The following is a 23,817-nucleotide window of genomic DNA, read 5'->3' as shown; positions in this document are numbered from 1 at the left end:
TCCAGCTTCGAAACAAGGAAAATGTCAACCTTCTAACAACTTGTTTAATGGCACATTTAAATTGAATAAGATTCGAAGTTTATTTTCCTAACTTTTTTTTTTCTCTATATCATCATACTGCCCCAAAGCAAAAGAAATACGACTCAGCTATAAAGGGACGGAGGGAATACATATTTTGGTATTGTAATAATTCTACATCACGTATTGACATTTTAAATCTCGAACATTTTGCACTAAATTGATACTCCAACTGACAATTATTTCAACAATCTTAGTTATAGATGTTAATACGAAGACATTTGTATGTTGACTAAATGTAGTTGACATACGTATGTCTTCCGTTGACATGTAAATATACATATCAACACAAGACATGCCTATGTCAAAACTAAATTTTGTTGATATACAAATGTCCTTGTGTTGACATTTGTTAGTTATCAATTTAAGATAGTTATTAGTTTAATTATAATATTTTTTAGTTATTAACCTAATTAGACCTATGAAAATTTTAAACATAAGAGCATCCGGCTAAAATTTGGGTGCATAAAATTTGAATGATTTAATATGGAGTACAATAGAGAGGTGAGTGAATTGGTGAGAAGAGTGAGTTCGTTCCCACATGGATTTCCAGTTATAGTTTAAGAGATGATTCAAAAGAAAGTGAGGGAAACAAAATCCAGTCTCACTGTCTCAGGCATGTCCATCTCTGCCTGCTCAATCTGCAATGAATGGCACTTTACAAAGGACTCAAAACCTAGCCTCTCTCTTCCGCTCCGCCGCCGCCGCCCTAACATTTAGCCGCACTAAAACCTCCGCCGCCAGGAGGAAGAGACGTGCACACTTATCTTCTCCCTCCTCCTCCGATGACGTTCGCCTCAAAGGCTACATCTCATCCGTCAAACCCTCCTCTCACAACACCAAACATGAATCACACCAACGCCTTCTTCTCGCCAAATTCAAAGCGCCGCCTTCTTCACCACTTCCTAATACGCCTTCTTCTTCTTCTTCTTCTTCGTCTTCACCTGTTCCCAATTCCTCTCTCGGCTCTATTGTCTGTGGTAGCTTGACCTCGGATTGCGTAGATAAAGACGGTAATATGCACTATTTTATGCCAATTCATCAATTTTTATTTTTACCTAATTTCTATATTTTATTTTTTTGCCATAGATGAATCTGCGGACCAACTGGCTTCACATGCATCCAGCGTATTGTATGGTAAGGATGTTGGTTTTCAGTTTTAGTCATATACAATGCACTTCAGGTGGTTTCTCTTAATACTGACTATGGATATGTAAATGTAAATGTAAATGTGCGCCATCTGTTTACCCCTTTCCAACTTGATGTTTTTTTTTGTACTCCATGAAATATGTTTTTGTCCTTCTATTAACTTCATTTACTCCCGAGGACCATCTTTTACTAGTACGGGGCGATTTTATCAGCTTAAGAGATTTCATTTCCCTCTGGTGTTAGCCAGAAAGCTGAAATTTCTTTTGGCTGCAGATGAAATGGACTTGAATTGGGATGATGATGAGGACCAAGAGTATCTGCAAGTCAAAAGTGTTACGGTGATGCCATGGTTGGATAATCTGTCAAACCACTGCGCTTCAGAGTGGAGGAAAGAAATCTCACATGTTAAGAAGCAGAAGTGGGTGTTTAAGGACGGACAAGATCCTGGCTACCAACGCCTGGTCAAAATGTGTGCCACAAAACTGGGGTCAGATCAAACTGTTGCCTTGTTTGGGAAGTTAGGACGAGAAAATGGCCTGGATGAATTAAATATGCTAATCAAGATATGCATACAGACGGCAAGAGAAACCACAGATGAAGATGTTTCATTACGTGAGATTTATAAGGCCTATCAATTATTCTTAAGGGTTAGAGAGTCAGGTTTTCGGATAGAAGAAAAAACGTATGGCCAGTTCCTGATGTATCTAATTGATTTTGAGATGTCAGATGAGTTCTTTTTCTTCCACGAACTAATTAGAGAAGACAATCCCAATTCACTTCCGCGCTTAACTTATTATGAAATGCTACTACGGGTGAGAGTTGATGATGTTTATACACTTCAACAACTTTGCCTTTCCATTGCAACTGAACGTGATGAGAATTATTATCGCCGAGGTAAGCTTCTTCAGTCTTTACAGTACAGAGTGCGTAGTTTCTCCCTTTATCCTTTTATACTTCGTCTGACTTTTTTGTTCTTAATTATTAATGGGGAATGTAACGTGAAGGTCATGCTCTTCACAATCTCTGAGTTTGGGACAGTCTTTTTTCTTTAGTATGTATGGCTAATACATGATCTTCTCCTGCTCTGTGAAATGGTTTCACCCCTTAATTGAAAGTTGAGGGTGTGCATTGTCTGTCCAAACCTATATTCTATTGGCATTTGACCAGTCCATTAAACATTACTATATTCGGGAGGTTGAGATACCTACACACATATATGTCTCATTGCTCTTTGTTTCTTCTCCTTCAAAGCATACAAACAATATCTGTGTGTTTTGTTCTGTCTTTAAGCCTTATGATCTTTTCCCCATCTCCTGATGACCATCCATTCATTACTGATTTTCTTTCACAATTTGTCATCTTTTGTTTATATGTTTGTATTTTGATTAATTCTTATGATTATTTCCTGACAGACATACACTTTTAAGATTTATTGCTTCTTGAGGTTTGACACTTCTGATGGCTTCTTTGCTTTCTTTTACTTTCTTAATATGTGCTGGTATATGCATATTCAGAGTTGGTATTCTGAAATGGAACCAACTGATGCCCGTTGTCTATGTGTTGATTGGAATTTTGGTGAAGGTCTTGTCCATATTAATGTATATCTAACTGCAGTGCTGCAATTATCTTCCAGAGGGTTTGTTGCTGGCATTGTATGAAAGCGACCGGAAAGAAGAGTTTCTCATGCTATTGGAAACTCTTGACATATCTAAAGTTACATCAGTTGCAGTTTCAGAGTGCATCTTCAGGGGTTTGGGGAAGTTTTTGCTGGAACCTTTTGCAGAAAGATTTCTGTCAGTGCTGAAAGGAAGTGGTTAGTATACTGCAGATTGAGGTTTCAATTAGGAAATATTTATGACCAATTTGTTTAAGAATGCATAACATTTTTCAAACTCTAACTCTGGAATTCCATCTTTATCTGGAGTCTGTCTTCATTTAGCTCGAAAATTTTGCAATTAAGGGCTTCTTTTGTGCGCAGTATGAGATTAGTCATGATATTTTTGACTAGATGACTTTTATCAATATCATATTTGGTAGGAGTAGGATGTACTACCCCCATCTCTTAAAAATAGAAACTATTTCCATTTTGGGCTGTCCCTTAAAAATATAAACTTTCTAAACTTTCTATTTTAGGAAGTGGACCCCACATTCCACTAACTCTATTTCCACTTTTCTCTTAATCTTTCTTACTTTACTCGTTTTTCTCCCCCTATCTCTTTTACTCTACCAATTCTTCTTTCTTATTTTACCAATTGTGCATTAAACCTAAGCCATTTCAAAAGTTTCTATTTTTCAAAGACGAAGGTAGTAGTGAGCATTATGTAATCTCTAATTTCCTAGTGGTTTGAAGAAACTAGCTATTAGGGTGTACACTCGTATCTATTGTGTAAAATATGTCTTTTCCTAGTTCCTACTCTTTAGGTAGTATTGTATCACTATTATTCAGTGAATATATTATGTTTGTCCTGTACTTGAGGTGTTCTCTTGGCGCTTTAGCCTCCCGGATTATTGTAATTGTGGAGTTTTTGGTCAAGTGCAGACATCGGAGCTGAAAACATATCAAATCTCATCCTTGAATACACAATCAGCATGCCTAACTTAGCGGTGAGCAACTTTTCATGAATGCTACCGGTAAAGCCCTCAAGTGTACATGATTTGGAGACATCTTAAGGAACTATTGTGTGAAGTATCAAATGTCAAACTCTTCACATCTTCACAAAGTTTGAGGGTCTTACTACGAGAGCTTGCATATTTTTGTTTCACTTGATTCTAAAGATAAACTTTAAAATATTCTCTCTATCATTTGAAGGTGCACACATGAACCTAGACCATCTCCGATGGTTGCATGTCTGCCATGCCACCTTATTTATTTTGAATAAGCCAAACTACAAAAAATTGATTGAGAACTTGCTTGGTTCGCTGTAGAGAATTTTTCTTCAAAGCACATGGGAACATAACGGATAATCGTTTCACAATTTAGTGTAGTTATTCTGGTGCTTCATGTGGTAGTTTGTGCCCCATTATACAGATCATCATCCTCTTGTTGGTATGGGGGATATGGTTTGGTTTACTGTAGTTTAATTGGCTGTGATACACCTTGTGAGTGTGGTCTGGGATATCATACTGAAATTTTATTTTTTTCTATTGTCTAAGTTGCCTTCTGTTTGTTGTTAAAGGTTGAAAGTATCATCAGAAAGTTCCGAGCTTTGCATACTAAGATTGGGGTGTTGCCTACTTCAGTGCAATATGAAAAGCTTATTGCATATAGTTGCAAGTTTTTTAAGGTGTGTATGACTCGAAAGTTATTTCAATTATACGGTTCTCTACCAGGAAATAAACTCAAACTTAACTTGGCCATGCTTATTCTTGATTTTGTCCTAATGTCGATGTTATACTTTTTTAACTTGTATGATGTACTATAAATGATTTTCAGGTACACGAGGCGCTTGATGTAGTTGACGAGGCACTTGGATATGGTGTTTCTTTATCATTGGACACAATTCATTCTATATTAGATGCTTGTGATCGTAGCTGTGAATTTAACCTGGTATGTAAATTTTCTCTTAAATATAATCCTTGCACCAAATCATGATAATGATTCATAATTTATTATTTAATGAAGAGTTAAAAGCATCAAACTTCATGTCTTATGTATTTCAGAATCTCAACAAGTACGCACTTAGATCCTGGTCCTGTAGATGTTAAGTATCTGGATATGCTCACTTCTGTACTCTTCATCTGCTCTTGCTCTTTCAGGGGAACCCAAATTCTTTATATATACACATGATTCCATTTACATCTCTATTGATCTATTTCATGCACTATTTTGTTTAATTGTGTATGACATACTCCCTCCGTTCCCTCATAGTTGAGGCGAAACTTTTCGGCACGGAGTTTATAAAATGGATGATGAGTGTGTTAAATAAATTGATAAAAAAGTAAGAAAGAGAATAAAGTAGAAAGTGAATAAAGTAGAGAGAGTAAAGTAAGAAAGAGAAAAAAGTTGCTATATATGGAAATGACTCAATTATGAGGGAACTTCCCGTAATGGAAAAATGACTCAACGGGAATAGAGGGAGTAGATTCTTTGCTATTTGGTTGGAATCATTGAATTTATGAGGTAGAGATACTTCTCAAAGAAGCTATATATGGTACTAAGTTAGTTACCAAATTGGCCTACTATTATTATTATGTTAGTATGATAAGTTTTATATACAACATACTCCCTCTAGCCCCCCAATATGTGTCCCACTTTGACGGCACGAGCTTTAAGAAATGTATAGAAAGTGGGTTGAAAAAATTGGTGGAATGTGGGTCCTGCATTTATATACTCCCTCCGTCCCACCACAAGTGATCAACTTTTCATTTCGAATTGTACCACCACAAGTGATCGATTTCCTTTTTTAGATTTAAACAAAACTTTAATCCTCTGCTACTTCATTCCCTATCTCTTAATTCTCTCTTTCTTATCTCTCTGTCTCATTAAAAACGAAACGTTTTCATTTTTTGGGTTATCTCATTATAAATAAAACGTTTCCTAAAATAGAAACAACATCTTCTCTACTTTTTATACTTCTATTACTTTACGCTCTCTTCATTAACTCACAAAACAACCCTTGAAAAACAAATGTTTCATATTTAATGGGGGCAGAGGGAGTACTTCATTATCTCTTACTTTACTCTCTCCACTTTAACTCAAAAATGGTAAAAATGAAGTGGGACAATTAATATGGGACGAACCAAAATGGAAACCTGGGACACATAATGGAAGACGGAGGAAGTAAGATCATGCAAATATTGATGTACGAAAAACATAAATAACAGCAACAAGAAGAAGACATTGGATAAAGCTGAAAGGAGTATATGCTGTATGAGTCTTTAATTAGTCCTGCAAAGCTAACTACTACTTTGGTTAGTTCAGCCTCAAATGTTTGGATAAAGTTGAAAGGAGTATCTGCTGTATATGAGTGCATTGCAATTAGTCCGGCAAAGCCAATTACTACTTTGGTTGATTCAGCATCAAACGTTTCCTAGCATTTGTTTTTTGTTTTGGTGGTAATGAGAGAGTAAAACATGCAAATACTGCAAAGTGGAAGTTTAGTCTGAGTATCTGACATATAAGCATACTGCAAAAGTGTATCTTGTTAGAAGCTAATAACTCCTATAGTTCACTTTGTAAATTATGAAGAGAAGTTTCCAGATTCTATTACACTACCAATCACCCCATTGTTTGAGTCATCGACTGTTAACTCAAATAAGATCGTAAGTCAAATTTAAACTGATCTGGCTACCACTTTCTACAAATGATGTTTTTAATATCAAATTCAGTTGGTTCCCATTATTGTATATATTTTCAATTTATCTTAAGATTTCTTTGATCAGATTCTGTTCATACCATGATGAGCTGGTATGTCAAAGATTTTTAAAAATATTTGAACTAGGTTTTACACAGAGAAATCCACTCATGTCAGTACATGAAATGCCATTCTGCACATCCTTGTTTTCACCCTTCACTGAATTCGGTGCCACCACAGTTGATTCTAAATTTTGATCAAGAACCTTGAAAAATTGGAGCCCATTTAATTTGGATTTTGGTTTAACTGCTAAGACATTGTTTCTATCATGTTCAATTTAAAATGAAGCTTATGATGATAAGAAGTAATTATTCTCAGAATTTATGTATATATCAGTGTTTTTATCTTGTAGTGTATTAACATTATTGACATTATGCCATATGTGGTGTTATTAGTATTAGATGTAGCATTTGGCTTGTAAAGGGAGAGATCATATGAACCTTAAGGCTTGAACTGGAAGTGATCAAGAGATTATTGTTTCTGGAAGATGTAACATACAAACTACATATATGTATCAGTTTGATATCATATGAGGTATATGTATGATAGCATGGCGTAAATGAGGTATCTTAGCTTATTGGATAACTGTGGTTATGTTGCACTATCAATCGTTTGAAAGAAAATGAGCTGACTGAGGTCTATAGTGTAACATCATATAACTGGCCTTGTGGGCCAGATCCCTAAATCAATGTCAATTATCTCATTTTCAACTTCTTAATCCCAACATCAAAGTATTTTTGGTGGGGTCTATTTTAACTACATTGATTTATCAATTTCATGAAGTACAATCTACGAATGTTCTTACATGTAATCAAAATATTATAATAAAAGGACGTCCTGTAAAAGTTGATCGCCAATTTTTCATGAAAAGTCTTAAGTTTGATGATGTGGGGAAGAGTATGATGAACATTTCCCTGATCAAGGACTCATTCAGGAATCATACTAATTTTGATAATCATGAAACTCCCCCTTTTCCTTGTGTTAGTTGTGTAATATGTTGCACATGTGTATCATGTTAACTTGGACTTCTTGGTTTGTGATGATATTCAGTATTTGATATGGTTTCTTTCAATTCCCAGGTCCATCAGATATATTCGAGGATATCTAACCATAATCTGGAACGAAAAAATGAGACATTCAGGAGAATGATACTTCTATGTGTGAAGATGAAAGATGTTAGTCCATGGTTTAGGATATCAACCTAATTTGTAGCATGAGCTACATGTTTTAACTTTTCATTTTACCGCAGTTTGAAGGAGCATATGGACTGATCGATGATTGTAAAAAGGACTCAACACCAACAACTGGCATGTACAACGTGATACTAGCTGGATATTTCCGTGAGGTAGCTCAAGTTCTTGATTGCACTAACAATTTGTTCTTATTCTTGCAATGTGGTGTCGAAGTTTTCTCAAAAACATGCATGTTAAACCTCTAAATCTCGTCCCACATTGACTCGGTGATGATCATGTCTCATATACATTGGTGTGGATAACCCTCCCCCTCATGAGGTCTTTTAAGGTGGTGAATGGCCCAATTCGATTATGGTATACAGACCTTGGGACATCACATACTAAAGAGTTATTTACGTTAAAGTTCTCCTAGGTTGGCTACAAAGGTCAAGAACGTGATTGTGAACTATATACTAAAATTTTTGCTTGTTTTTACAATTCTTAGTTCAGTGGTTAGGGCCAGATGAAGATTTAGAAGAAGTTGCTAGATTATAAATATGTTGTAATTTTTCTGCCTCATATTAGGTAACTATTTGTAGAATGCTAGGTACTGATGTTTTTCATGAACCTACACAAGATGACTTGTGAAATTGCATGTGAGTTCAGTTTCTTACATAAATTCTAATCCACAAAAAAATATGGAGTGCCTATATGGAGTTTTATTTATGTATAGCTAGCTGTTAGTGATGGTGGTGTCTGCTTCTTATTGTAAACGTTTTTATTAACATTCTCTGTTTGCTGGGTCTTGCAGAAAAATGTTCAAAGTGCCCATAATGTTCTCAAACAAATGGAAGATGCAGGCGTGAAACCTGATGCTATTACTTACAGCTATCTCATTGCCAACACACAGCATGAGAAAGATATAGCTAAGGTTGTCTATAGCTTTTGTTTGTTCTTGTTGACTGGTATAGCAATAAGCTACACTCTATTGGGATAGAAATTCCTTGCTCATGGCCCCTTGTAAACTAAGGGTTGGATACTGGAATTCTGGAACTTCAGTTCTTCAGATCAAATACTATTGCATTTCTTCCGTGTTGAAATTATATGGCTTTACTCCTAGGCTCTGTTTGACAAGAGTTGTAGCATGTTGGATGTTTTTAAATTGGAAGTGTTTCCTATGTCATGCATTTAATTTCTAGTTTTTAGTTTTGACTATGGGGTAATCCATTAGAGTGGCATCTCTTACATTCTAATATTCTATCAAGTGAGCTGTACTAGAAGTCCCAATATGTTTAGCGACCGTGCATGAATTTATGAATTTAGGAGGTGCTTGGTATGTTGGAATGGAAGAGGGAATAGAACAGTGACTCCTACCTTTGTTCCATTCCTTTGCTTGGTATAACTCTTTATTAGGAGTCATCATTCCCACTGGATTAGGCATAGTCATTCCTTTATCAATCCATGCGATTATCCATTCCACTCCCACCTTTATTCCACTTCTCTTCACAAGAATCACAATCCATTTCATCATACCAAGCACCTCCTTTGTCAATGAAAACTTTATTTTTATTTAGTGTGTTCAAAGAAAAATCTACCAACACAAAGCCAACTCTGGTTTGAGTGGCCCTTTCTTTGGGTTCTTTGGGAAATTTGTCTATATATTGAATGTAACTCTTGCTGTTATTAGCATGATTTACAACTGTGAATGCTCTGATTTATGTGGTTTTTTGTTGGGAAATGCATCTATTATCGACATATACCCTGCTCTTATTAGCATGATTTACAGATCTCGAAGAGTCCTGTCCTGATTTTTTCTGTGTTGACCTCATTGTAGTATTATGATGAGATGAGTAAATCAGGAATCACACCAACAAAGCAGGTTTTCATGGCCCTTATAAATGCATATGCATCCTATGGAAATTTCGAATATGCTAGAGAGGTACGCATTATCTCCTCAAATCTCTGTTTGAGCTTTCGAGATGAGATCTTTCCTGTAGACGTTGCTCTTTGCCTTCAAAATGAATCAATAATTGAGAAGTGTCCGGGCTCTCAGCTCTGTGCAATCAGTACAAGAGTGAACCTTTTGTTGCTATAATGTAATATCATTGACATACATACAGGTTGCATCGGGCAATAATATACCAGCAAAATACTTGAAAGTAATCAACAGTGTGCTTGTTGGAGCTCTTGCTTCAAACGGGAAGTTATCTGATGCCCTTGAGTTATATGAAAAAATGAAGGGAGACAATTGTGATTTAGATCCCAGAGCAATTAAATGTCTCATTGTAAGTTAGTTCTGCATGTTTGGATAAACAGCCATATAATGATGAATGCTTGGAAATAAATGCTTCTGATCTCTTACAGGAACATTATCAGTCTGAAGGACAGGTGAACAAAGTGTTGGAGTTACTCGAGGAATTGAATGATTCGCCCCATTGGGTTGATGCCTGCTTCAGGGTCATTTCACATTGTGTTCGACAAGAGAATTTGAGGTCCTCATTGTCTAATTGATTGTTTTCATATATTTATTGCTTTTGGTCAATTGCAATTACACACATGACTTTCACAACTTTTCAAGTTTAAAACATGACTTTTAATTTCTTGCGCCAAAATTGATCTTTATAATTTGTGCAATTTACAACATTGAAGTTGGTCGAAGTTAAAGCTGGCATGGCAATTGGAAAAATACACGTGAACAAGCCCACCAGCCACTTCATTTAACAGTCTCATAAATTGCATAAAATATCATGAAGTTTGCACGCTATTTTGGTTTTCAACATGACTTTTAAATTGGTTCTGTATTATATTCTCAATTTTACAAATTTTTCCAACTGCGACACCAGTTAAAAATTGTGAATATTTGATTTTATGATGTTTAGTTTTTTGATGTTATGTTATGATCTGTTGATCATTCATAATTACCAAATTTTGTGTACTCAATGTGATTATATACAATTAGTAGAAAAGTCATGTTTAAAATCAGAATCATTTGTAAATTCATGATATTATATGCAAATATAAAACTGCATTCCAAGTGGCCATGTTAGATCCAATTTGACCGGCCGGCTAGTCCAGGATTATTCTCCTATAGCCATGTTAGATTCAATATGATTGATCGGTCTTATAAATTGGAAAAATAATATGGTTTGGTTTTTGTTGTGAAGATTTTAAAATTATTGTAAGCCAGTAAGATGCGATTAACTCTTATTTTTTCCTGGGAACTTTTTTTTATTATAGTTGCTTTTGCTTGTTTTAGATCCACTGTTGATTTGCTGAAGCAACTAAAGGATAAGTTCATTGATGCTGAAGTTGCGCTGGAAGTTCTGTTTGATGAGGTATTGTTTTATCTGACACGGAACTAATACGACTACATACCTTGCTTGGTGCTACTCATACATTGCTCGAACTTTTGTATAGGAGAAATCAATAGATATAATATTACCAAAAAGAACAAAAATAAAACATTGATGTTGCCTAAGGATATATTAGAAATTCATGCATCAGTTCATATTTGATAGAAGTTGTTCCCATAACCACTGGGAGACCTTTTGTACTTGAAGATAGGCTTACATGGCGAATAACACTTAAGGGTGTTTGCTTTGAGTAATACGATGAATAGATAAACTTAATCCAAGTTAATCTACCATTTATTTTTTGATGGATTGATGAGTTTTAATTTATTTGACCATCTTATCCTTCAAATACTCAAACCTATGTTTTATGTATCTATCATATCACTCATAGTAAATGGTCCTTTAGGAAATAAAAGGTAACCAAAAAAAAATATAAACTAAAAGAGGAATCCTGAAAAGCAAAATTTCTGGCTAAGGTAATCAATTCCAGAAGTTTCCTCATTTCTTAAAGGTTAACCTCTTTCTGAATTGCATGTAGCCTTATACTATTTAGCTTTATTATGGAGTAGGTCTTTTGTCTATACGCGGAGCATGAACCAACAGAGATGCAGTTTGGTCTCAATTTGCTTGAAGCTGTCAAGGAAGAAGTTTGTGTTCGCCCTTCACGGAAAAGTCTGGATTTTCTCCTCAGTGCTTGCACTAGTGCAAAAGATACAAAGAGTTCCTTCTTAATCTGGAAAGAATATGAGAGGGCTGGCCTGCCATACAATGTTCTCAGCTTCGTAAGGTAAAATTGCGTGGCTTCTTTAAGTTCTCGACTTTTCAAAATTTTCCGGGTTATGGTTTGATTAAGTTGATTTTAATTGTTACTTTAAAATCTTATTTGCCTGACAACTGGATATTCTCTTCTCGTTCTTTTTTTCTCGCTGTTGCATTTATCTAAAATGCTTTTTCAAGGCACCTTGTTGTTTATTTCCTTAATGAGAACTTTCAAAAAGTTTGTAGTTTTAGCTCCACTCAAACAGATTAATGATTCCTTTTTAAAATTTCATTGGAGATGTAAAACTTGTGTCTGTATCATGTTATATGATTTGGAGAAGGTTTTCTAAGTTGTGGGTGCAGAAAGATTGCGATTCGCCCAAGTGTGGTGACTCTCAGATTATTATCAATCAATATTTTTCCATGAAAGAATTTGACTCTAAAGAGCCTTCTTTAGGGCTCCCCCTTTAGATATGGGTTTATGTATTGGTACTTGTCATGTCATTTAGTCAGTGAGTCGTATTAATATCTCCGTTGTTAAAAAGAATGTACGAGTAGACACAAAACTTTCATCATGTTATTGTTAAGGCAATCTGCAATGTTGCAAACTGCAACATCTGTGTTAGCACCATGAAAGGTTGGGGTATGTTTCGGGAGATGATAGGTCCGGGTTAGGCTATTCAGTTGTAAAGAGCATGAAAACTGCACCCTCTCATTCCAACATGTTGTTCAACTTTGTGCAGGATGTATCAGGCTCTTTTGGCTTCAGGTGATACAAAGTCGGCAGAGAAACTACTGAACAAGATACCACAATCTGATGCCCATGTCGGCTGTGTCATCAAAGCGTGCCAAGAAACGTATGGGAAAGCAGAGTTCGTTAGAAAGAAAGGGACAAAGAAAAAGAAGGCACTCGTGGCAACAAAGGCGAAGTCTATTATTTAGTGTAGAAGCCAAAAACAGAGTAACCAGGCACACCAATTGTAAACATGTAGTCCTTTGTATTCTTCTAAATTTCCAGTGTATTTAACCACAGAAAAGTAGAATCTAGAGTAGTATAATGAAATAATAAATCTGCACGAGTGCATATTTATAAATTGCGTTTCTTGATTGATAGGTCCTTGTACTTGCTGCGTTTAGTCTTCTGATGTCTAAATTGTACTCCTCTCTTATGTTCCATAGTAGTAGAGTTATTTCTTTTCGGTACCAAGATTAAGAAAAATTGTGTTAAGTAAGTTAAGTAAAGAAAGAATGAAATAGAAAAGGAAAAATGTATAGAGATGAAGAGAGAATAAAGTAAGAGAGGACAAAGTAAGTGTGAAGAAATATGGACTTTTACTAAAAAAAAGAAATGACTCTACTATTATGGAACGTACCAAAATGGCAAAACGACTCTACTACTATGGAACGGAAGGAGTAAAATGGAAGATAAATGTTACTCGTCAAATGTGTATTTCCGTTGAAAAGGAGTTAGCAACCATGAAGGCTCTCACTCAAAGCATGAGCTTCAAACCTCTGCCAGCTCTGTCACCATCCGATATTCCTGTTATAGCTCGAAGAGAAGATGAAGAAAAGGAGCAAGGGAGAGAGACATGTCACGTGGAGTAACAAACTTCAACCGGAAGTGGTAACCGTCAAAGAGAAGAAGAGTTGAGAAGATGAGAGGCGAAGCTTGAGCTATAAACAAGAGATTGGGTGAGAAGTTTTATGCGGCACTTTGAATGCTCTTAGATACTGTGTATCTGTCAGAGTGTCAACGAGTGTTTGTTGATGAACATTAGAAAATCAAGAATAGAACATTAATAATGTCTAGTTCCAATAGTCTTGTTCCAAGACACATTTTGTTGTAGTATCTCAAGAATCCCCAACACCCTTACAAATACATAGGTGTTGGGTATCATTTTCAATCCACGGATTCTAGTTCTTTTTTGCTCTTTAATGATGTTATTTGCATGTTTAGGTGTAATGTTTTGGTGCGAAAAGGGAAGGATACGTAAATGCACCGCATAGAGAGAACGATTCGGAACAAAGAAGAAGATTGAAGGGTTTTGCATGCTGATGAAGGATGATCAAGTGGTTCCCAAGTGCTCAGCCAAGAAAGTTGGCCGACATGGGGCATAAACTCAATCTAGCAAATGATTCCAACTGCAAATTAAACGGGTGGACTTCTCGAAGACTATGCTCTCTACCACATGTGCATCGCACGTGATCCAGGCCTTACCTCTAATTTATGCTCTTAGTAGAGGGACTTATGCTCTTGAAAGAAGACTTTTAGCCTCTATTTTAGTTTCCCTTTACATGCTTTGAACCTTCAATATGCTTTCCTAGTTAGATTTACAAGTTTTGTTACTCGCTTTCTTAGTTAATCTACAAGCTTTCTCTACGTTTTCAAGTTCGATCTCAAGATTTCAAGTTACAAGCTTTTGCAAACTCATTCAAACTTGCGTCCATGTTACAAGCTTTGCTATGTTTCGTGCTATGTGATTTACGATACTTTCTAGTTAGAGATCTTAAATGCTTTTTTGTGATGACAAATTTTAGTTTTAAATGCTAAAGGTTTGGTCAATTAGTTTCTGTTTCAACATTTATATCGTGTTTGAAATGCATGGGTAGATTAGTTTATATTTTCTTTGCGCTAGATTGCTTGGACTAGGTGCTTTCGTTTGGTTAGTTGGCTATTAAGTTGCATTGCTTATGGGACGAAGATATTGCTGCTTTGTTCTTCATTTTTAGTTAAATTATATGTTTGAATATTTATTTGCTTTTATTTGCGTTTTCCAAGGTGTTAATTTGGTTTTTCTTAACTTATGCATATGCTAAGGACATCATTAGCCGTTGTTTCCCTAAATTCCGAGCGTACCTTTCTTTTCCCCCTTTACCTTTCTTTTCTGAATTTTACTCCTTTGTACCTCATGGTACAATGCAAGAATTCCATCTCTTTTTTCTGTGATAGATTAGTTTAATTGTTCTTTATTTTCTTTCAATGTCTGCAAATGTATGTGACTACATGTCTACTTTCTGCCATCGTTGCATACTGTTTAGCATGTCCACTCACATATACCTGCCCAACTTTTATCTGATTTCCTAGATTAGTTCACCACTTTCTCTAAATATAAGTGTTATTGCTTTTTTATATGTTGCATGCCTAGTTAATTTACTTGTCCAAGTTGTTTACCTTTAATTAAGTTCCGACCTAGAGTATTTAGTTAGCAACTAATCCAAAAGATAAAGCGTGCCTGCACAACCAACCGCCTCCTGTGATCAATCCTCTTATGTTTGAGTTACTGTTCTATGTGGGTTCGACATCCCAACTTGCCTTATACTAACCAACAGTATGCAGGAAGGATTTTCAAAAAAGAGAACTTATAAATTTCTTTGACTTGATATTTGGGGTAGTGGGAACACGACGCCCATTCCATCAAGTTAGGACACTCAAGTCCAACAAGATTGCAATCCTCTCATTATCACGAGCAAGATTTCGATCCTGATTTGTTTTTGAGAACTCAAAGAAGTTCTCATCATAGTTCCACACCCCCTCAAACCCTTGACTAAACCAAGGAAAAAATCAGCCCCTACCACCACACATTCTCAAGACTGAAAAACAACCAAGACCAAGTGAGTACCAACCAAACCAAATACAAAATGCCAAATATGTTGAATCGGTATCAGTGGAATTCAAGTTAGACGGAAAAAACTTTCTTGTTTGGTCCCACCTCGAGGGAGATCAGAAGCCTCCCAAAACCACCGACCCAAAGTTCAAGAAATGACAAGCTGACAACTTCACCATGTTCACTCATCCAAAACATGGAGCCAAAACTCATTATACTCCCTCCGTCCATGAATAGGAGTCCCGTTTTTTCATTTTAGTCCGTCCGTGAATAAGAGTCCCGTGACACTTTTACCATAAAAATGGTAAAAGTGTCCCACCTTCCACTAACTCATTCCACTCACGTTTCATTTAAAACTAATATATACATGTGAGACCCTTATTCAACTAACTTTTTTCACCCACTTTTTTTAACATTTCTTAAAACTAATATATACATGTGAGACCCAAAAAATGGGACTCCTAATGGCAGACGGAGGGAGTACAACAATTCACTCAACATCAAACTACCAAGGCGTTATGGCAGAGTGATACTCTCGGATTTTGCACTGCTTTAAGACCATTATTTGGTCCGTTTTGAGTGTCAAAGTTGCATTACATGTCTATTATTTGCATTATTTTTATATTTTGGTATTTTCACGTGTTTTGTGAAAAATGATTGCCAGCGACCGCTGAACAAAGAGCAGCGACCGCTATTTGGGATACATAAGCTAAAGAATGATTTCCAGCGACCGCTGGGAAAACGCGACGCATAGAAATGAACCTTTTTCTGCATATTTTCCACATCATAATATATGAGAGTCCCTTCCACTATTTGTCATTGCTTAAGGAGTTTGAAGAGTGGATTCAAGAGAAGATCAAGACTACAAGATTCAACCTTTGGATTCTATTGTAATAATTCTTATTCTTTCTATGTTTTTATTCAATTATGTGTAACTAAGTTTATAGAATTCTAAGGATGTGTTAGTAACGACTTTGGTGTATACAGTTTGTTAAGGGTGCAATCCCTTAACAAGATTTCACTGACGACGAGAGGTCGGCGGCGGAGAGATAAAAGTGGATGTCGTGGGCTTGCCCCGGGATTAAATCCAAGCTAGGGTTTGCAGAAAGAAAATAAACGATAAAACAAGTAGAGCAAAATATGTTATTTCATTTATTGATTCCAAAAGATAACAATAGTTCCTATTTATGATACTAATAACCTAACTTGATGAAGAAGCTAATAAATATATGGAAAAGATATGCAAATCCCTAATTTATCTAACTAAATAAGCATCTAAATAATAATCGTATCAACTCCTCCACGGTTGAAATCCACCTTATCCTCAAGGTGGGAATCATGAAGCAACAAAGAGAGAGTTGAAAGAAGAAGCTTTGGCGAGGCATCCCCTCCGGGATCAAATGGGCACAGAACAAGTGAATTTCTCCTTTCGTAATCGAGAGCGAGGAGTCTCGAATTTTTCTCGTAACCAAATTTCTGCTTAAGAGAAGCACTACCCACAAGGAAACCATCCAAATTGGGATGTGAAGCCAAGTCCTTGTAGTTGCTACTATCCACAGCTCTTCCATAGATGATATTTATTGAAGTAACAACATCTACATTCATAATGGATTTAAGCCATGTCCGCATCTCAATATGCACCTCCTGAGCAACATTGAGTGATGTGACCATCTTCTTCACTTCCTTGGTAGAAGCATACTCATCTTAATTGTTTACCGATGCCTCTTCCTCTCCACACGATGAGAACCCTCGCTATCTTTCTCCAAATGTTTGACATTTTCTTCAAATGTACTCTCGACGGAGTACACTTTTCTTGTGGAATTGAGTTTCAGAAATAATATCCTGGTTGGAAAGCAAATTCCAATGATTCGAGGTAGAAACGATTAGGGCCCGGATTTGAGGTTACCTTTTTTATTGAGTTCGGGATAGCCACGGGCAACGACGATGGTGGTGGGACAACAACACGTTTCAGTTTCTCCTCCAAATTGAAAGTCTTGTCTCGTGTCTCGAGTCTCGCAGGTGGTAGCCTTGACAACTCTTCACATTGATCCTCGGGTGCAAGGTTAAATTCTAAAGGACCGAGTTCTCTGGGTTTAGCTCCATGATTCATCCCCAATAAAAGAGTTGAACCATCTTCATCTACTTGCACCATAGATGCCACAACTTTACACAAGAGACATTGGAAATTGTCGCTGTTAGGCGGGGCAGCAGCAACTGCAGGCTGATCGTAAGCTGTAAGACCCCATAACTGCTGCTAACTGGGTGGGTCCCACCATGTTGGTTGGTGGTTCTACTGCCACTGTTGGTTTTGGGGCGGCGGACACCACCCAAAATTTGGGTTCGGGGCCGACTACTTGTTTTCTCATGCAGGAGAGCCGTAGTGGACCAACGTAACGAAATCGGATCGTGGATTTAGGTACTTCGGTTGCAACCACGACTGCCCATGTTAGTGATAGGGCACATGACCACCCGGCAGATCCCAACAAGAGTTTGGGCATGTTGGTGGTTGATCGTATGGAGGGAACTCCGGAAGCATCCGACTGCTCGGTGGGTTCCAGCAAATGCTCTGTCTTTGCTGTGCAATGAACGACTGCTGGAATGTAGACGATGACTGCCAGTTTAGGGCAGGGTTCGGATGGTCCGGTTGTATAAACACAGATGGCGAGTGGGCCATGTGTCTCGACATCATGTGCTGAGTAGTCACGGTAGTGCTGGCGCGAGGTATGATGTAATCTGGTGGACTCATGGGCCTGTTTTCCAGTGGCACAAATGCCGGGTCGAGATCCGACTGCGACTGCGCACAGAGTATGTCAAAGCGGCGATTGGTCCTGTCCGGCCGCATCTCTAATCCGGTAATCACAGTCAATACTTGATACTTGATAGATCTCGAAATTGGGCAATTCTGATGTGCAAACCATATCCAGATTTGACATCGCAAAGTTTATGGATGGGAAGGTGAGATCACGAAATGAAAGCACCTATTATTAAGGGAATTGTTAAGGGTGCAATCCCTTAACAAAATTCCGACGACAACGAGAGGTCGGCGGCCGAGAGATAAAAGTGGACATCGCGGGCATGCGCCGGGATCAAATCCGAACTAGGGTTTGCAGAAAGAAAATAAACGATAAAACAAGTAGAGCAAAATATGTTATTTCATTGATTGATTCCAAAAGATAACAATAGTTCCTATTTTATAATACTAATAACCTAACTTGATGGAGAAGATAATAAATATATGGAAAAGATATGCAAATCCCTAATTTATCTAACTAAATAAGCATCTAAATAATAATTGTATCACAATTCCTATTTATTTAATAGCCAATCTGTGATTGTTTTCCATGTGTTCGATATCCAATATAGACCATTAGCTATACTATATATACTCTGTATACTTGTAGGTTTTATTTAATGCTAATAAAAAGTGCATCACGGAGCCTCGCAACAACATTCAGGTGCAGAGCCGACCCTGTCTAATTCTACGATCTCAAGATAAGATCCAACTAACTCAAACAAGGGAATGAGTCCCTAGAAAAATATTTGGGCAACCTCCAGAAATTTTGTAGGTCGAATGTAACGCCCGAAAGCCCTGCCCCGACACATGTTGCCGATGCAATATTTTTTAGCACTATTAATACCTGCAATTATACAGAGTAACAACAGTATAGCTAAAGGTCAGTACCGGATATCGAACACAGAGAAAACAAACACGGATTGTACTAGAACTCAATTACTATTTGGAAAACCGAAAGAGTTTTGAAAACTTTGAAAACGGAAAACAATTGCAAGCAATAAACAACTAGTTGCAGATAAATCACAAAGATAAAATATAAAGATAAGGAAATTCCAGGGATGTGCGTTCACAATTATGGTTATACAAATTCCGAACTACAATACCATAGCACAATTATTATTTTGATAGGACGAGTCACCTAGCTTATGCTCATGCGATGCAAACGTTGATTACTAACATTAGGGTTGTCAATCCTAACACGTAACTCGGAAAAGCTCCTAAGACCCTTGAAAAGTCCTCACTCTCAATACCATTTTAAAGGAAGCTAATTGTAGTGTCTACTAAGTGGACCTAACTCGATAGAACTCTCTCACAGTTATGAAGCAAGTTATATTATATCAGCACAGAATGTGTCACTCAAACGTAAAGCGTCAAGATTAACTTAGGGAAGAAACAAAGTAAAAATAAAACGAATATTAAATAGAAAATAGGAATTGTATAACCAAAGTCATTACTAACACATCCCTAGAATCCTATGAATTTAGTTACACATGACGTAATAATCTAAACACATAGATTGAAGGGAAAACAATTGGAACATAAAACTAAATCAAATAAAACCCGTAGGTTGAATCCTTGTCGTTCTTGATGATCTTGAATCCTTCTTCAACTCCTTGCATAATGAAATACTCTAGCTTTTAATCTCTGGAAATTATGTTGCAAAAAGAGGCTCTGGTTTGATGAAGTTTGATGTCTTATTTATAGGGAAAAATAGCTCCTCATCATAGAAGGAAAGGATCTGCAAAATATGGTAAATCTTGGAGCCAAATCTAGGTCAAGTTGGATTCGCCGCTTTTCACGGCGGGCCGCCGCATGATCTCCGGCGGTCGCCACGCATCAATCCAGAGTCTCTGCCTCTTCAGTGGCGGGCCTCCGGGAGAGACTCCTTTTCTAGTACCATTTTCCGAGGCGGGCCGCTACAAGCTACTGGCTGTCGGGCGCCAGCGGTCGCCGTACACGTTGTGGTGGTCGTCGGTCGCCGTCTGAACTCCAGATTTTCAGGCTTTGTGTTTTGAATCCCTTTTTCGGCTCAAATATGCATATTTCTCACAAAACACGTCAAAATACCAAAATGTATAAAATATGCAAATAATGGACATGTAATGTGATTTTGATACTAAAAACAGACCAAATAATGGCCTTAAAACAGTGAAAAATACGAGCGTATCAGTTGCGAGAAGAGAGTCAATACATAAACAAAAGAGACATAAATCAAAAGGTTGTACCAAGTTCTATCTGATTTGGATGACAAATACGATGCTCTCCGACGAGAGCTCCTAAAACAAAGCCATGAGCCCTTGGCAGAAGACGCTTTTGGAATTGCAAAACAAGAAGAAACATGTATTGAAATTTGGAAGCCCCCACCCCAAACCCTTGATTCGGTAATTAGGGTGGGATTCGAAGGCCGAACTGGCGGACCACCGCCACTTTAACGGAGCCACAACAGACGACCGCTGCCACCAAGAGACCGAGGTCAGCCCTCGCACGATTCCTTCTCCAATCGACCTCAGGTTGAATAATCCAAGCTATTTAGCAGTCACTGCATAATGACGAAACATACAAAGGAGACATGTTTACAGGAACCTGGAAAGTATGTGATTGGGAGAGACGAAGGGGAAGAACAATTTTCTGCCCCGATGGGCAGCCAAGTAGCCGAGGGCGACATTGGTAGACCCGCACAAATCCTAACTAAGAACGGCAGACCGGCGACGTCAGGCGGCAGGTGATCTGCGATGGGTCAAACTTTGGTGAATTATTTGGAGCAAAATGAACATATGTTGAAATTGCGAGCGGTGATTTTTCCCTATTCGAGAGGGCTGACACTGTTCATATATCCCCTACAATTAACATTAAAATTATCTATTAGTCAGGTAATACGAGAACTCAATTGCACTCTTCTAATGCATTCTAAATTTTGTTTTCTTCAGGATATCCGGAAGGGGACGATTATTGGGCTTGGCACCGAATGCCGTGGGTTATACTATGTGGATGAGATAGCTCAAACTGGCAGAGCGATGTTGGCTCATGGATCTTTAGAACAGGAAACATAGTTATGGCATAGGCGGTTAGGGCATTCGTCTTCTAGTTATTTAAAACTTCTATTTCCACATCTTATGAAAAAAATTGTTTTTGAGTGTGAAACCTGCGTTTTGGCTAAGAGCCACAGAAAATATTTTAAACTCAGCAACACTAGAGTTGACTTAGTTTTTTCTTTGATACATTCAGATACGTGGGGTCCTTGTCCAATTCCTGGAGTGAACGGTTTGAAATACTTTTTCTCATTCATTGATGATTGCACTCGTATGACATGGGTTTATTTTTTGAAAAACAAATCTCATATCTTCTCTATTTTTTTTTGAATTTTATGCAATTATTCTTACCAAGTTTCAAACAAAAATTAAAATCCTTCAATAATGGCGGGAGTTTGTTAACACAAAAATGAAAAGATTTTTGTGTCTGATTCACCAAACTTCTTGTGCCTACATGCCCGAACAGAATGGGTAGCTGAACGCAAAAATTGAATTATTTTAGAAATGACTAGGGCACTTATTTTTTATTCAAAAGTCCCAAAATATTTTAAGCCCGAAGCAATTGCTACGTCAGTATACCTCATAAATCATTTCCCTACTTGAATCCTTAATCTCAAAACCCTACTTCAAATTTTATCAACCAGTGTCCCTCCAGCTTTACTTTGGATACTCCGTGTTTGTTCATGTTCCAAAACAAGAACAAATGAAACTAGCCCATTGTGTGATTAAATGGGTTTTCATTGGGTGTGGGATCAGTCAAAAGGGATATATATGTTACGATCCAAAAAAACCGATAGATATTATTACCACAATGAACTGTAATTTCCTAGAAGCAGAATTCTTTTACAACACTGGCTTACCAGTCGAGGGGGGAGGAATTAAATGAGGTATCAAATGTTGACATGCTAAGTTGGATGCCTATGCCCCATGATCATTACCCTAATGAAGGTAAACCCAAGCTAACTACTTATGTCGCCGAGCAGGTCTTAAACACAAATCAACCTGTGGAACAAAGTGTCATCCTGACATCTCTCCATTCGATATCTGATGACAGAATCTGGCGACAGAATTTTGACAACCTATTATTCTACTTGTCGACCGAGGGAGGTTTCAAAGGTTAGTAAGAATATTATTCTACTTGTCACACACTATACCGCATCTGCAGTAAGTGTGTGATCAGTTTATGCACTGACCCCATAAGGATCCCCTTGAAGCAACATTGTTAGTTGTCCGCCACCTCAAAGAAACCTTTGATCATGGAATTATGTTCAAGAAGAATGAACATTTGGAGATTAATGGTTATACAAATGTCGACCGGGCTGGAAACCAGGAGATAGTAAATCCAATTCTAGGTACTTTACATTTGTTGGAGAAAATTTAGTCACTTAGAAGAGCAAGAAATAGAAGGTCGTAGCATTATAAAGTGCAAAGGCGGAATTTAATCTGAAAATGGTTTGACATAGATATTGTGGCTTAGAAGATTGATAGAGGAATTGAGTTTTTATCACAAAAAATATGTGATTATTGTGTGATAACGATGCCGCGATTAGCATTGCAGAAAATCCAATTCAGAATGATCGAACAAAACACGTTGAAGTGGACAGACACTTCATCAACCAAGGAAGGAATTATTGAGTTCCCATTTGTTCAATCTATAGATCAACTTGCATATATTCTAATAAAGGCAGTAAGTTAAGTATTGGAAGTCCCGTTAATTTGAGGGGAAGGGTTAGAGTTCCATTGGTTGATGAATATTAGAGTTCCAAGAATAGAATATTAATAATGTCTAGTTCCAATAATAGTCTTATTCCAAGATACATTATTGTAGTACGACAGGGAGCTCAGATTTGGTAATTTGGATTTAAAAGGTAAATCAATATTGATCTCAATAGATCTTCCGTATGTAAAATTTGTGAAAAATGTCGACTAGATTAATATTTTCAAAATTAACTTTAATTGGATTAAGATAAATTTGATTGCTCAAGTCTTAGGATGAGACATATCCAAATGTCCTTAGATTTTTAGTAAACCACATTAATACTCTCTCTATATGCTCCAAAGAAGAGCATTTAGCCTTTGAATCCAAAACCGCTTCCTCTAGCGTTGCCACCATGCCAGAAAAATGTTGCAGCTCATCTGTCTTAATACAAAACAAATTATAGCTTCATGTCCACTCCATTGGAAATAAAAACAAGAAAGGTGATATAAAATTCAAAAGTAAAACACTTACTAGGTCGGTTAGATAATTTGAAAATTTCCACCATCCACTATGTCCACTTCCACATCTGTAAACAGCTTGCTTTTCTATCATATCCTAATTAAGGACATAAAATAATTTATTCAATCCTAACTAATCACATACTTTGAAATCTATTAAATCCTAACCATAAACTAATAAAATAGTAATTAGGAGTTAAGCCTACAATTCAGCATCTTATCACTTCTTGACCATTTCTCACCGTTTCTTAATCGCTAAGGTTGGGCCGATTCCATCGCATAATATTATATACTCCTCATTTAAAAA

The 23,817-nt window shown here is 37.0% G+C and overlaps 1 protein-coding gene across 1 annotated transcript; it reads left to right on the top strand.

The window, feature by feature from the left end:
• Nucleotides 1-559: 559 nt before the first annotated feature.
• Nucleotides 560-12,978, top strand: LOC125213933 (Tetratricopeptide repeat (TPR)-like superfamily protein). The gene is made up of 16 exons (XM_048114732.2): nt 560-1,091; nt 1,168-1,215; nt 1,501-2,121; nt 2,861-3,040; nt 3,767-3,831; nt 4,404-4,511; nt 4,661-4,774; nt 7,661-7,756; nt 7,831-7,926; nt 8,565-8,684; nt 9,588-9,692; nt 9,874-10,038; nt 10,118-10,245; nt 11,010-11,088; nt 11,676-11,893; nt 12,609-12,978. Exons 1-16 carry the CDS (start codon nt 725-727, stop codon nt 12,805-12,807), a joined length of 2,709 nt encoding a protein of 902 aa, XP_047970689.1. The 5' UTR covers nt 560-724; the 3' UTR covers nt 12,808-12,978.
• The last annotated feature ends 10,839 nt before the right edge of the window (nt 12,979-23,817 follow it).

Source organism: Salvia hispanica, chromosome 3 (genome assembly GCF_029641045.1).
Source record: "Salvia hispanica isolate PSC_SH4W2 chromosome 3, Shi_PSC_v1, whole genome shotgun sequence".
NCBI classification, from domain to species: Eukaryota; Viridiplantae; Streptophyta; class Magnoliopsida; order Lamiales; family Lamiaceae; genus Salvia; species Salvia hispanica.
This window is presented reverse-complemented; position numbering and strand designations above follow the sequence as displayed.